This window comes from Dreissena polymorpha, chromosome 3 (genome assembly GCF_020536995.1).
Source record: "Dreissena polymorpha isolate Duluth1 chromosome 3, UMN_Dpol_1.0, whole genome shotgun sequence".
Taxonomy (NCBI): Eukaryota; Metazoa; Mollusca; class Bivalvia; order Myida; family Dreissenidae; genus Dreissena; species Dreissena polymorpha.
Window position 1 is genome coordinate 45,127,150 of NC_068357.1, and position 15,802 is coordinate 45,142,951.

The 15,802-nt window shown below is 35.7% G+C and overlaps 2 protein-coding genes across 8 annotated transcripts; both read left to right on the plus strand.

Moving 5' to 3' along the window:
• Positions 1-2,288: 2,288 nt before the first annotated feature.
• LOC127873942 (polycomb group RING finger protein 6-like) lies at positions 2,289-3,793 on the plus strand. Its single transcript, XM_052418047.1, has 2 exons — positions 2,289-2,523; positions 3,005-3,793. The coding sequence occupies exons 1-2, from the start codon at positions 2,337-2,339 to the stop codon at positions 3,274-3,276; spliced, it is 459 nt and encodes a 152-aa protein (XP_052274007.1). The 5' UTR covers positions 2,289-2,336; the 3' UTR covers positions 3,277-3,793.
• Positions 3,794-5,916: 2,123 nt separating this feature from the next.
• On the plus strand, positions 5,917-14,760 carry LOC127873947 (uncharacterized). 7 transcript variants are annotated; one of them, XR_008046447.1, is made up of 5 exons: positions 5,917-7,328; positions 7,667-9,857; positions 10,047-12,615; positions 12,736-12,795; positions 12,960-14,760. XR_008046447.1 is itself a non-coding variant. In XM_052418052.1 (5 exons), exons 1-5 carry the CDS (start codon positions 9,768-9,770, stop codon positions 13,051-13,053), a joined length of 399 nt encoding a protein of 132 aa, XP_052274012.1. In that variant the 5' UTR covers positions 5,926-9,767; the 3' UTR covers positions 13,054-14,760. The 7 variants fall into 7 exon arrangements, 1 of the variants encoding a protein (XP_052274012.1); XR_008046451.1 differs by having other exon boundaries at positions 5,919-9,857; positions 10,047-12,289; positions 12,514-12,615; XR_008046449.1 differs by having other exon boundaries at positions 5,920-9,857; positions 10,047-10,623; positions 10,730-12,615.
• Positions 14,761-15,802: the final 1,042 nt, after the last annotated feature.

The window sequence follows — 15,802 nt, forward strand, 5'->3', positions numbered from 1 at the left end:
TATTCGATATGAAGTTGTTTGTGAGCGCAACGTTATTTTACTGTAGAATCAAACTATATCTATACTGCTTAAACAACGACCAACAAATGAAATGCATTTCAACGTTTATTTACGATGATCACCAACAAACAAGCATATGCACAAAGTCAATACATATCTAATCAGCCAATGGATTTTCATCCATCCTGTAACCTCAATTCGGCACATAGGGCACGTTTGCCCGAATAACATCAGACAGCAGTCTTCGCAAAAAGTATGCGAACATTTCGTCAAGGTACAGTTTTTTTCGCCATCGTAACATATGGTACACGTTTTCAACGCTCGAATAGCTTCTTCCTTCTCGAGTGAAGTTCTCCTCTTTGCGAAATCAAAGCCTGTTCCTTCTCGATTGAAGCTGCGATATTATTCTTTCGCTTTCGCATTCATGTTGCTCTTTAAGCGCTTTCTCGCGTTTGGACCACTCTGCATTGAAATAGCGCTCTTGGTCATCAACCAAATGTTCACTCGCTTCTCTCTGATAAGAGGAAGCCCTCTGTAGACACGATGCCATTTTTTTGCAGACATCGCGACCTTCTTTGGACATAGCGAAGTCGCTGCTGTTAACGAACGCGGTAACCTGACTTCCAAGTCTGTTGAGATGATAGCCAAACGATTTGAAATCAATCGACGCCGATTGTTCTAGTCGAGTGTATGGCCTTGTAGTATGTCGCTTACCATTGCCAGTCGGTTCGCCACTGCCACTAGGAGCATCTGTCTCCTCGAACTTTGGAAGTCGGTGTGCGTATTTCGGCATGATTTCGAGTCAATGTTCTCTCTTGGAGTCTCAAATCAAGAATGATGACAATAGCTGTTCGAGTCGCTTTAAATACCCAACGGGTTGGTGCGTTTTCACTATATAGCTAGCTGACATAACTTTGCTGACATAAGAAAGTCCAGAAAATCGATGAATAGCAAATTTTTCACGACATGCACTGCATTGACATTCATATTTGAGAAACGCACCGAACTTAGTGCATGTCTGAAAGATTTTGATGAAATGTATCTTAGCGACATTTTCATTTGAACCTTAAGCACGAAGTAACACTGCAAAATAGTTCGTTATTTATATACCAAACGTTACACAAGTACACTATGAATATGATCTAATATTTAATATATATTTTTGCGAAATGTACTGTGATCAAATATCAACGCAAAAGTTCAGTGAAAAACACATTTTTAAAATCATAATCTTTCGCGAGTAAAACTTTTTTAACATTGCATGAGAAATACACTGCAGTGCAGCGCTGGTAATCAAGTGCAAATATATCGTGTTCACGTCATTTCAAAGTATAAGTCCACCAATAGATGAGTATTTGCGAAAAAGTTTAAATGTCAATTTCTCAACAACCTCTGCAGATGTTGGGATCAAAGTTTGAATATGATATTCAACTAAAAAAGCTCCACAATGATTGTTTTGAAAGTTTTATTCTTTTGTTAATGATTCTTTGACAAAAATGCGAGTTTTTGATCGAAAATAAACCCTTTATGAAGAAATCTTTTTTCGCCTTTTCGTTTTGCGATACATTGTTTTAAATGTGTACCGTCAAATATGAAATTTTTGTGTGGATTAAATAATCACACATTTAAAACGCCGATTTATCAGCAAAAACCTGAACTTAACTCTGATAATGTTTTTTCTACAACGCACTTGAATTCATAACGTGTAGTGTATCTACGTAATTTCGCTTCATAAAAACAACCTTGAATAAAATATCGTACACCGATGTTTAAGTCAAATTTTTCCGAAACGACTCATGGAATCAATATAAAATTTACACTACAATACCCTGCTTATTGTTAGCTACAACTTTTTTATTGCTAGTTTTGTTTCAACAAATATGCTTTTACAGAAAAAATCTTTTCAATTTGTTTTATATGACAGATTTTTTTTTTATTTTGGTGATTTTGTGAAACACGACTTATTTAATCGTATAGAGAGATTTTCATTTTGAAAATTTTGATGTATGATATCAAGTGATTTCACTAGCAATTTATCGAATAACGCAGAACTATAGCAAAACAATAAACGAACTGCTTGAAATTTATTGCAACGACATAACAGTACAATAGGGCCTAAATCGCTTTAAATGTTCCAAAACATGTAATCGGTTCAACTTAGTACTTGTGGTGCTTTTTTTTCACATATGAATTTCTGCCACGCGTGAGACATTTGCTTTTCAGCGTTTTTCAGAATGTCAAGACTTAACCATCTTAGGCATTCGCAAGTCTGTGGATATATAAAGCGACCCGAACAGCTATGGTTATGAATCGTGATTTGAAACTTTAAACAAACCATGTCAAATAACCTTGCAGGGTTCGTTGTTCCGCAGACCGATGACTGGAACAGAGTGGTGCTTGCAACAGAAAATTTCGTTGTTTCGCAGACCGAGGACTGGAACGGAGTGGTGCTTGCAACAGAAAATAGGTTCGTTGTTCCGCAGACCGAGGACTGGGATGAAGAAATTCGACAGTACGAAGCAGGTATGTTCGTTGACAATGCTTGTTTACTTATTCGTTTTGTTTGCCAAATATTGAACTTTGTGAATAAAATGATGCCTAAATTTCACATTTTCTTTGTCCATGTTTCAAATGGAAATGTGCGCTTGTCGAAACACGCATTGAACGCAATTAAAAATAGTGGTGTAAAAAATAGGGTCGTACATTGCACAAGGGTTTTTAAATAAACCCTTGGCTAGCCAGGTTTTCCTTTGACACGCCGAAATGTGTAGGCCTGTTTTTAAATGTTTGAAGTCTTTGATACAACGACATTTTTGCGAACGAACGTTCGTAGACTCAGTTACGCATTCATCTGCTATTTATACAAAAAATTGAAATGTAAATTTTATATCTATTCATGTAGGAATCAAATGCCTTATTGTCAGAGAAATAAAACGCCCGGAAATTAGCGGGGGGGGGGGTCTGTTTCAATATATGGTTATATTGTTTTCTTGTCTATTTCCAGAGCAAGCCCAGCGCGAGTTACACACGTTGTCAAACGTGTTAAACCGTGATGTGGACAGTAGAGCAAAAGAGCTGATGGAAGAGGCTATTCGAGCAGATGCCATTCGACAATTTAAACTGTGTACCATATGTTACATTTCCGACAAAAACTGTACTTTAACAAAGTGCGGACACACATTCTGTGAAACATGTTGTGTGTTAATGTTGGGAAAATATTGTGGGATGTGCAGGGCGACGGTTACAGGATGGGTTCGGATGTTATTTACTGACTAGACTGTTTTGACTGTGTTTAACTGTTTATATGCATTTTCATTTGATGCGCGTTTGTTTTCTTGCATTTGTTTGCATTTATAAAATGTTGAAATGTGTTTCATGTGTTGGTCGTAAGTTGAGCAGGTTAGCGAATTGACTTTTAAAGCACGAAACATGTACTGTAAATCTACAGCTCTCGAACGTTATTTCTATCAATGTAAACAAGCGAGGGAAAAGAGTAAATTACATCGGTTTAACTCAATTTGCTCGAAAACCTCTCGTAATATCAAGATGAAATTTTCACCACAATATTTTATCATATGATAGGTATAATTTTTGTTTGCCTATTTTGTTTTTACTCGGCTACTTGTATCAGATATTCAACTATACAAAATTCGCTAACAAGAAAACTTTTTTGCCTTTTCGTTTTGCGACAAAAAATATATACTGTTAAATAGGGATTGTTTTTCTGAATGATTTGGTGTATCAAACTATGTATGTTTGTGAATCATTCCGATTAAACGAGCAGACAGTTAAACGCAACTTTGATAGTTTTCTTTACATAGCGCCAAAAATCATGATATGTTATAACGTCATTTTGTTTCATATAAACAACCAAGGGGCGATTAAACAGAAAATTGGTTTAAGTTAAATATCTCCGGAACGATTCATGGCATCGATATCAAATTAAAAGTACAATACCCAGCTTATTGTTAGCTACAACTTTTCTGCTGTTATTTTTGTGCCAACATACATGCTTATGTGATAAAAATCACTTGAAAAACGTTTGCAAGAAGAAAACTTTTTTATTTCCATGATTTATGAAACACGACTTATATCATCTGATAGAGAATTTCATTTCGAGCATTTTGATATAACATGCCTGTATGTATGTTGTATCGCTTGATCAAGACTGACCGAAAACCATTTTCCTATAATCACGCCTTTACTTTTTCAACATATAAACTCGGAACGTCATCTATCTGTAAGCAAGCGAAAAAACACATTTTTGGAACCACGAAATCACATTTTCTCGAGAACGTCTCAAGATATCAAGATGAAATTTTCAAGACAATAATTAACAATGGGATAGCTAAAATATTTGTTTTGTATGTTTTGTTCTAACACGACTTATTGTATCAGATATTTTAGGTAACAAACTTCGCTAACAAGAAAACTTTTTTGCATACAGAGCATTTATCTTTATTTTGGTATAATCTTGTAGGAAATTCAATTCCACGCATTTTGATATATGACACTTAACTGTATGTCTCAACACAACAATAAAACAGTCCGATAACGGATTTTAACTAAACGCATTTCTGTCTAACATTAGATTTTATTTTAACGTCGAACAATCGCTCTGTACTGTAAAATGAACACTGATTTCGTACAAAGTTTAAGTCGCGTTTTCGCTACAACTAGTTGACATATATTTATGACATTTTCGCCAAAATATCAAACATGATAATAGCATCAAGTTTTGTGGGGATCATTTTTCGCTAACATTTACGCATATAGTAGAAATGCTTAGTTTTTCGCATAAAAATCACTTCGCTGAGAATGAAAAAAATTCCCATTTTAAACAAGTACATAGCAATTGATACCATTCGATAGGGAATTCTGTTCTGCACATTTTGATATATGGTAATCCACAATAAGTCTGATTACAAGGAAACTACTTCGACAAAACGCATTCGTGCTTATAGAAATTTCGAACTTTAAAGTATCGAGTTAAACTGAATGACGTTAAGATAGCAAATATTTCACAAAACTGTGTTTGTTTGGAAGAGGTTTAACTTAACTTTCTCGATAACGCGTGAATACATTTCGATGAAATTTTCACTACCATAACTAGCAAATATATAGGAACAATGTGTGTTAAAGCATTTTTGTATTTCATCAACGAGTATATGTCAAAACTTCTGTTTATTGACCAAACTTGGGTTGGTATGAAGAAAAGATTTTCATTCCGCAATATGGTACTGAGATATTTGTATCATGCGATGGGGAATTCATTTCTGCGCATTTTGGTGTAACATACTTGATGTTTTTGTAAAACGCTGCAGTTATAAGGACAGAAAACCATATCACAACAAACACACATTTGTTGAAAATCGTAAATTTGACCCTTCGTTCTTAGTGCATATTCACGTCATTTGAATAAATATCATCCTACAACTTAAAGGGACGTTTACATATCGATGATAGAAAATTGTATTTCTCGCGACTGATTTAAGTCGGATATCTTTAGAACCCGTTGACCGAATTCAATGAAATTTTCAACAGATTAACAAAAATTTCTATGCGCACACACTGATACTATGTGTTTATACAAAATCGAATGCGCGAGTTAAGATATTTTGATCTAAGCACAAATTTTTATGACATTTCCAAGTTATATGCACAATTGTACAGATAACCAAAACATTTGTATATCAATTTGTAGGCGCTATTTTGCCGAACATTTTGATATATGTGGTTGGATATTTATTTTCTATTTCTAAGTGATACCAGTACTACACTCGCAAAACATAGTTGAAACAAGAAAATCGAGGTTGTCCCTTTAACAATGCCAGCGCAAAATACTATCGAGTTGCTTTCGTCAAAAACTACGTCATATAAACAATTTAATTTTCAAAATTCTTAGAACCCTGAATTGTTCTGGCTATGTAGAAATAAACGGGTATAACGGGGATATTTTTATGCCGGAGTTAAATGTACACTACTTATAGTGAATATTTTTGATGGATTACTCACATATTTTATATGATTTAGGATTATTTCACAATGCTACTGTAGGTTAGTAACTTTGACTAGATATTTTTCTATTTCTATTATGGGTTCATGTTTAATGTGAGCATCTGCCCAAAACTATACACTAAAGCACAAAAGGCAATGGATTTGCTGTATATCAAAACTAAAAGAAATACTGGAAATACTGGATGGATTTGATGGACTCATGCTTATCAATTTTTATGACCATTCAATCTGTGAATATTTCGGCTTGTATGGTCATGAAAAAATAGTCGCACTGTCACGCTTTGGTTAGAGAGCCCACCATGTGATCAATGACGTTTCAATCTTGATGAGAAGGGATGCACATTCCCGAATGCATCCTTCCTCATGATATGTTGAGTTAAACATGTTCATTGCACATAAAAATGTCACAGAAAGAGATGCAGTGCCAAATACCGACCGCATGCAGTGCGCGAGCATGACTAAACATGTGGTATTTGAACATATGGTATTTAAACATGTGGTATTTAAACATGTGGCATTTAAACATGTGGCATTTAAACATGTGGTATTTGAACATATGGTATTTAAACATGTGGTATTCAAACATGTGGCATTTAAACATGTGGTATTTAAACATTTGGTATTTGAACATGTGGTATTTAAACATGTGGTATTTAAACATGTGGTATTTCCAGAAGACATTTAATTCGGCTTTGCAAGACACTGTGCTTGGTATTTCGTAAACTAACATTATATAGCAAGCACGACATTAACTGTTCAATAAAACAGCGTTCATGTACATAAATTGTGTGAACTCAAATCATGAAGTATACGATTTTCTGTCATTCTTGGTTTGGTCGTTGAAGAGATAAGACGTATTTTTTGTGCTCTCGACGTCGCGCTCAGTATATAAATTGAACTGCGCGGGCAAAAAAACGCTCAGTTGACCAATAGACTTTGACAAAGACAGACGTTAATTTTGTGATCTCTGAAAAAAATTTGACATGATTTTTTTTTATGATGACTATGTCTCAGTTGACTTTTGAACGTTAACGAATATGAACGTACTTTCGTGAGCTCTGACTACAGTATCGATGAAAAGTTTTGAGTTTAACTGACTTGACTTCGCGTTATAGAATAGCGACTTGGTACTCGGGTTATTGAATGACTGGTGGACTGTAGTGTTAGGTTATTGTCATGAGATAACAACTTGACTTTGACTTGAGTTGTGTGCAATTAAATTTGTGTTGGGGTGTCAAGCGATTGACTTCACTTGAACTCTGGACGTCGGAGTGATCAGATGTGTTTTTGAAGCTGGTGTCTACGAAAACGTGAGTACAAACTTTTGTGTTTGACTGTTGACGTGTCTCACTGTGTATGATGATTTATGATGATTTAAAGCGGCTGGCGTATTATTGTTGAGTTGTTGTACTGATAGAGAAGTGAAATGCGTTGGGTATAAATTACTCAGTACTTATACAGTGTCGATAATATGGTGTGATGAGAGATGATGGTGTTACAAAATATTTACTGAGCTACTTTGGGAAACGAACCGATGATGTAAAAACATTGGAAACATATTTCATGAAAATGCATGTGCTTATATGTACTAAATATGATATTGCTTTACTTGTATTTGCATGTCGTTAACATTTCTATTTTATTTCAGTATGCTGTGGTGAGTATTGCAGATTTAACTTGTATGTGTGGTTTTTAGTTAACGATGCTTAATGAAAACTATTATTGTACACTTAGTATGGAATGATGTGAATGATGATATGATGGGTAGAATTAATCAGTGCTTGTGTCTAGAAATGCTGAATGTTTATTGAAAAGGCTAAATGCTAGCCAAAACTAACAGTTGAGCTACCGTGGGGATGTCAAACGAATTGATGGTGTAATATGATGGTGTATCGACATACTTTTCTTATATGCACTATATTTGATACATGTATTGGTTTACATTTTTTGCATGCTGTTACAGTTTTTGTTTCAGTGTGCTGTGGTAAGTACTGTAGATATTACTTGATTTTTAGTGTCTATGAATGCTGATGTATGATAGCTATAGCATGAGCTCAATGCTAACCAGTATTATGAGTTGATGTATTGTGGTGATGCTAATCGAACTGATGATGTAACATGATGGTGAACACTTACTGAATGCATACAATTTATTGAATTGCGTTTGTTGATATGCACTATAATATGATTAATGTATTGCTTGACATGTATTTTTCATGATGTTTAATTTCAGTTTGCTGTGGTGAGTACTGTAGATTGTATTGCCTATGTATAGAATTCAATAAAAGATTATGACTGAAAACTGCTTTTGATTCTTTTTGTACAGTTTTAGGGACTATAAGTCTATAACAAAAATATGTCGGTTTATGTTCATGAGTGTGGGCTTAATACAGCAATGTTTGAGTAGTACAGAAATGTTTCTTCGTTTGTGGTCGCCAGTTGTCTGTGACTTGTAAAGTGAAAAATACGCATAGCTTTGAATGCAACAACTATTTACTGTTTTAACAAAGATTGTGTACTATGCATGTTTTGATGTAGATCTTTTCAGATTTGACATAAAATGAAGACCTGTCAGTTTAACAGAGCTGGGAAACGATGAGGTAAGTGTGTTTCATCTTACTATGAACACTGGTATTTTGACAAAAGAAGAGATAAAGTGAGTTTCTTCATTATCATGGTTTCTTTCAGAGTATAACTTATGAACAAATCAAAACCTATTTTTTACTAGATTTTCATGTACTCTTTTTTTGGATGATGAGTAACTTAAAATCATACGGCTAGTACAGTATGGAACATGAATGCTTTGTTCAGATTTTCAGATGTGTGCTGGCAGTTCAAGTCTGGCAGCTGAAGTGAACAGTCATGATTTTGTTGGAGCTCCAACAATATGCTAGAAGGTAAGTAACTATGTTTAATTTGCATTGCATGTTTTCCTATGTTTCAGACTTTTAAACAGAGATGTCATGATGACTGGAGTTGAGCACAGGGCAGTGATAAAGTAAAAGGTAAGTACTTTTGACTGAATGTTTGTTCTATGCATGTTTTGCTATAATACATTCCAGGAGTGCTTATGCAGTGATGATTTGACAGTTGAGTGAAAGTGGAGCCATGCAGTCTTGATTTTGAAGCTTCTCAACAAGCCTTGAAGGTAAGGTTAGAATGACTCAATGTTAGTGAATTATTTAAAAAAATATACTGTCAGTGAAGTACTGTCAGTTGCATTTGGACAGTTGAGCAGAACAGACGTAGCTGTAAGAGCTCTCATATCTGTTGTGTAAAACTGTCCTAATGATATGTTATGCTTGTTTGTTTCTGTTGTACTATTTTTCAGATACGTTTGGCAGTGAAGGATTGAAAGCTGACATGAACAGAAAAAAGATGCTGTTGGCAGTGATGGGTTTGGAAGCTGGCATGAACAGAAAAGCAAACATATGGTGAGTACAAAATAGTTTTTATATGGTATGTTTTGTGCATGCTTCTATGTTTCAGATGTACTTGCAGTCAACAACGAAGATGATTCAAGAAGAGAAACATTGTTGTGATGTGAATAGAACGTTCAAATAGGGTAAGTGTAACAATTGTGGTAGTTTGATTTGTACCATGTGTGTATTGCTATGTTTCAGATTGCACATGCAGAGATGGTTTCCTACTGGGTGTCAATAGAAGGGACACGAGTAAAAACGATTTCAACTGCTAAACCACAATTCAAGAAGTTGGGTAAGTTTTAAGTCATTGATTTGAGGTGTACAATGTGTTCTTTACTTTGTTGCAGATTCGAGTCACTGGTTTACACATGGAAGAAGATTTCCACCTCTGTGACACATCTTTACAAAAGCAAGGTAAGTTGACCAAGTTGTTTTTTTATTTGTTCTGCTATAATGTGATGTTATGCTATTTTTCAGGTTTTCCATGTAGCTATGGATAAAACAATTTTAAGACAGAATAGCTGCTGCAGCTTGGTTCTGTGTTGGTTTTTGTTTAAAAACGTTTTACATGCATGTGTGTTTCAAAATATTTTGTTTCAGTAGAGGGCCAGATGTCGAGCAGTACAGATGTGTTTCTTGGAGGGAGCTCCCAAACCGTGAGTACAAGTATTTGATATTTAGAAGTCTATGTGAAAGATAATAGCAATGGTAGAATCTATCAGTACTTGTGTTTAGAAATGCTGATGTGTGACGGTTAACTGAAAAGGGTAAATGCTAGCCAGTACTTACACCTGAGCAAACGTGGGATGTCGAACTAACTGATGATGTACTATGATGGTGAACACTTACTTTGTGTATCGAAATGCTTTTGTTGATATGAGTGTGAGCTTAATACAGCAATGTTTGAGTAATACAAAAAATGTATGTACTCTTTTGTGGTCGCCAGTTGTCTGTGATATGTATAGTAAAAAAAACACAACACAAAGCTATGAAGCATACAATTGTTTTAAGATTTTATCAATGATTGTGTACTATGCATGTTTTGATTTAGTTCGTTTCAGATATGACATGACCTGAATATTTGACAGTCGAACGGAGCTGAGCATTGCAGAAAAGGTCTCATAGTAGCCTCAACAGTGAATAAGGATATCAACTGCTGTGACTAAACTGTTGAAGAAGGGTAAGTGGAACAATGTGTTTGTTTTATAAGTACCATGTATGCTTTATTTTGCTCTGTTTCAGAGTAGACATACAAACAGTGTCTTGCTTTGCATGCTATTTTTTAGGTCTCTCATGCAGTGAGGGAAAAGAAGAAGATTTCAATAAAGAATCACTGCTGCAACTCAGCTCTTTAAACAAGGTAAGTGTTTACTATGTTGTATACAAAATGTTTCTCTTTCTTACTATGTTTCAGGTTAACATTGCAGAGATGTTTTGACAGCTTGTGACAGAAAAGAAATTCAGCAGCTGTGTCTTGACTGTAGCCACAAGGTAAGTCGAAACAAATATACTGGTTTGTATGTTGTGTTGTTATGCCCTTCTATGTTTCAGACTTACATTGCTGTGACTGTTCCACAGTGGGTCAAAAAAAGACGAATACAGGTTTCAAGAAGAAAATTGGCTGTTAAAACTCTGCACAAAATATGAGGTAAGTGAACTACTCTTTTGGTTTGTGTTGTGCTTTGTTCTGCTTAACTATTTTTCAGATTTGAGTGGTGGGTCGTTACAGAGCAGACTTTTTGACAAGTGAGAAGTTGAGAAACAGAGAATGATTTAAGATCAGCTAGGTAAGTCTTGATTATTATGCATTGCTAAATGTTGTTTTTTATTTCAGTATGGCTGTGGTAAGTACACTAACTTTCTATAATTTAATATTGAACTGCTTTGATAACTTGTATCCTGCTATGCAATGCTTAATATATATTTTTCATTTCAGTATGGCTGTGGTAAGTACACAAACTTTCTTTAATTTTCACATTGAACTGTTTTGATGACTTGTATCCTGCTATGCAAAATGTCTTTTTTTTATTTCAGTAGCCTGTTGGTAAGTACGCTAACTTTCTATAATTTCATAGTGAATTGTTTTGATGACCTGTATTCTGCATTGTAAAATGTGTTTCTTTTTCATTTCAGTATGGCTGTGGTAAGTACAATTGCCTTTCATATTGAACTGTTTTGATGACCTGTATTTTGCATTGTAAAATGTGTTTCTTTTTCATTTCAGTATGGCTGTGGTAAGTACACAAACTTTCTTTAATTTTCATATTGAACTGTTTTGATGACTTGTATTCTGCTATACAAAATGTGTTTTTATCAGTTCAGTTGCCTGATGGTAAGTACAATTTGCTTCTTTAAATTGCATGTTAAAATATATTTGATGACTTTTGTTCTGCTATGCTCTTTTTCATTTCAGTTGGGCAGATGTAAGTACACTTCATTTATGTAAAAACTGAATATGATTGTTGTGCTATACAAAATGTGCTTTTCTCAATTTCGGGTCAGCAATGGTAAGTAGATTGTGTTTCTTTATGTATAATTTTGTATACATATTGTTTTTTTCATCATAGCATGTTTTTCATATTTATGCTTTGTGTAAGTAAAATGTTCATAAATCATTCTTATCTTAAAACTAAAAATGTATTGTGCTATGCAAAATGTCTGTATGATTTCAGTTGCCAGAGGTGAGTACCATTACAGTTGAAAAGTTAGTTTTGTTTAGTTCAAGTTTTGGTTCACAGTTCTGTTTGTTATTTGGCAAAATTTACATGTATGCATTGAGTCTTGATTTTAGCTCGATTGTGGACTGAAGAAGATTGTCCGCAGAGGGATTGGATACAAAATACAAAGTAAGTACTGAGTTTCTTACTAAAAGTTTTGAGTTGTATTCATTGTGTGTTAATATGCTATGATTGCTATGAACATGACTTTTGTATTTCAGCGAAGACAACATAGGTAAGTAAAATTGTTATCTGTTTCATGTTTACTGTTACAGTTCAATATTGTGTTTATAAATTGTAAGTTGTACAAACACATTCAAAAGTTTCTGATCATGCTTTCGATTTCATTTCAGCTTTACTGCTGGACGAGTGTTCTCTACTACTAGACGTGTCAGGTTTACTACCAGGCGAGCAGTGACAACAAGGCGCCTTTGTGGAAACAACACAACAAAAAAGTGAGTATTAGTTGAAATTGTTTTACTGTATGTTATACTTAAATGCAAAATTGTGCACATAAATTGTAAGTTGTACAATTACAATGAAAGTTTCTGATCATGCTTTTTATTTCATTTCAGCTGTACTGCTAGACGAGCAGTGACAGAAAGGCGCCTGAACATGCAACACAAAACAAAAAAGTAAGTATCAGTTAAACAGTTGGTAGAGTTGTGTGTTTTTCTTTAGCAGTTTGTGTTTACTATTTTATTTGATACATGGTATATTACACATGCATGTTTTTATCATTTCAGGCTGTTTACTTTCATCGTTTACTGTTTAACACAATTTGCTTTTCTATTTTCAGTGCCAATATCCAAACCTTGATGTGGACACCGAGTAGTCAATACATACGTGTGGCGTATAGCTGCGACAAAACCGTGGGTCCATCGCACCGATAACTTGAACATTGGCCCGTGTATGGACATCAGTGCAACTTTGTGAATCCATGTAACTTTGTGAATCCATGTAACATTGCGAATGTGTGTCGATCGAAAAATGTGTACATTCTGCACTGAAACGAACTCGGTGTTGCAAGTGGCAAGTGTTGACAGTGTGTATGTTTATGTTTATGTTTTTACATGCAAAATAAAGGAGATTGTTGTTTTATTGTGCTGGCCAGCAATATTGATGTATTGATGTATGTGTTTGTGTTTAAACTATGCAATACCAAAATCAAACAAAAAATAAACATTAACAGTCATTAACTGTGTTTGGGCGGCCGAGGGGTTTAAGACTCCACAAGTGTGAAGCGCACTGATAGCACTTGGGGGTAAACACCTCGGTATTTCGGTGCTAAAATGTTTTCACGGTGCTTATTTTGACGCACTGTTAGAACTACCAACCAGTAAATGATTGCTTGATTTATAAAACAAATATTCAGTCTCTACTTTGGCACAAGAGACTCTAAGTATCAAATACCAACAATTTAGACGCAGACAATCACATGGTGGTACACCAGTCCGAATATACTCATTGCTCTAGCCAGGATTGCAAATTACTTGTGTTGACTAGCAAGGCTCCCTAGTAACGGAGCAGTGTTACTGGCGTTTTTTGGGTCGATAGTGCTTAGGTGAGGTTTTGCTCGAATCGGGAGCGGGTCACTCGCTTGGGCGAGTTAGTTTTCGCTCGTAGTTTCCAATCTGGCTAGATCAATGTAAGGTTGTCGTTGACTGCTATTTGGCAAGCAGAAAGACAACAGCGGTTAATTAACTGAGTATGGGCGACCGAGGTATGTAGGTGTCAATAGACCGACTCCACAAGTTGCGAAGCGAACCGATAGCACTTGAGGGGAAACGCCTCGGTTTTCGGTTCTAACATGTGTTATCCATGCTGTCGTTATACTCTGGCAAGGCTCCTCAATCTATCGCGAGGGACACTCATTATTGCCCGCAAGCTTTAGAACCTGACGTGGGTCGATGCGTATGCGAGTCCGAGGACGCGATGGCATTTGATAAGGCTACCAACCAGTTAATGATTGCATGATCTATAAAACCAAATTTTAAGTCTACTTGGGCACAAGAGATTCCAAGTACCAAAATACCAACAATTAACAAGCAGACGCTTTTCAAAACTATGACCGCTGAGATTGATAGTCAGATGGAGTCCTGCCCATTTAGCTGTGTAGCGGTCTAGGGCGGGGTTGCAAGTCAATACGAAATGAGGCGCTATAAAGCAACTCGTCCCCGTTATGACCGTCAATACTTTCGACACTATCTGGGAATCCTTTCAACACCACATTGTTGCGCTGTTGGAAGGGTGGTAGGCACGCATGGTGACATGCCTGTGCTTTGCTATGCGACACCATGGTATTTTCGTACGGTGACACGAAATATCTTAATCTGGCTCTCTCAGAAACGCAGGCACGCGTTGACCGAACCTGACCGATGACCGAGCAATAACATTTCTATTAAGTGCTTTAATGCACAAAGTCTGCTAGGGCTGGGGTGGGAAGGCGACTTCTCTTGTACTCAGACAAGAGGAACGGTCACAAGTCCGTGAAAACGCCGAGTGACACCACTAGCTTTTAACCCATTTTATTCGGGATACGGTTTCATTCGTATCGCCCTGACATAAGTTTATCAAAAATAAATATATAAGCAAACAAATTCCTTTCCTGTTTTTTATTGTACAGCCATGAAACGCAAACGAGAGGATTTAACTTTATGGGATGCTGCACACGTCCACAAACACAAAAGTATGTGGTATTGGTGGGAGTACATAAGAAGAAAGGATATGGTTAATCACGAGAAAACTGATTGCGATGTGATTCAATTGTTACAGTCGGCTAGTGTCAAAAAGCAAAAGACACAATCAGATAAATTTTTTACATCATTCTCGGTTGGAATTCGTCCTACTAAACATCAAAAACGAGTCCTCAACGAAATGCTTCGCGTTTCAAATTATACGTATAATTGGTGCTTGTGGTTAGTAAACGAAAAAGGTATAGGACCACACCAATTTGAGCTACAGAAAATTGTTTGCAAAACAAATGCCAATGATGTAGACCCGCAGTACAGAATGGAAAACGATGACTGGTTCTTCAACAACAGAATGACTTCAGTAAAAACAACATCGTGCAAAAACTTTTATACATCTTACAAGGCAGCCAAATCACTCAAATCAAAACTGAAACGACCCATGTCTGTATCAAATATTGTTCAAGGATCGTTTTGTGTTCCAAAACTGTTCATACGAAATCTTTCAAGCAAAGACGTTTCTATCGATAATATCAATATGCTAAACCGATACATCTGTATGATACCCGAAAATTTTGAAAAGCGGTCTAAACCTAAAGAACGATTCCTAAAATTGGCTAAACCGATAACAAAAATACCTCCTTTTGATCATGATGTGAAAATTGTCAAGCGTGCTGATGGCATGTTTATCTTGAATATTCCTTGTGATCCAAAGTATACACGAAGAAACGCATCAAACGATACAATAGATAAACGCGTGTGTGGTATAGATCCTGGCGGTAGAACGTTTGCTACAGTATATGACCCCATTGATTGTAGTGTTTTCCAAGTTGGTATTGAAGAAGACAAGCAGTATGTGATAAGTAAACTTCACAATAAAATTTATCATGCCCATAAGCATTTGACTAAAGCGCAAAACAAAAAGCAACAACAAGCAGCTAGTGAACGAATT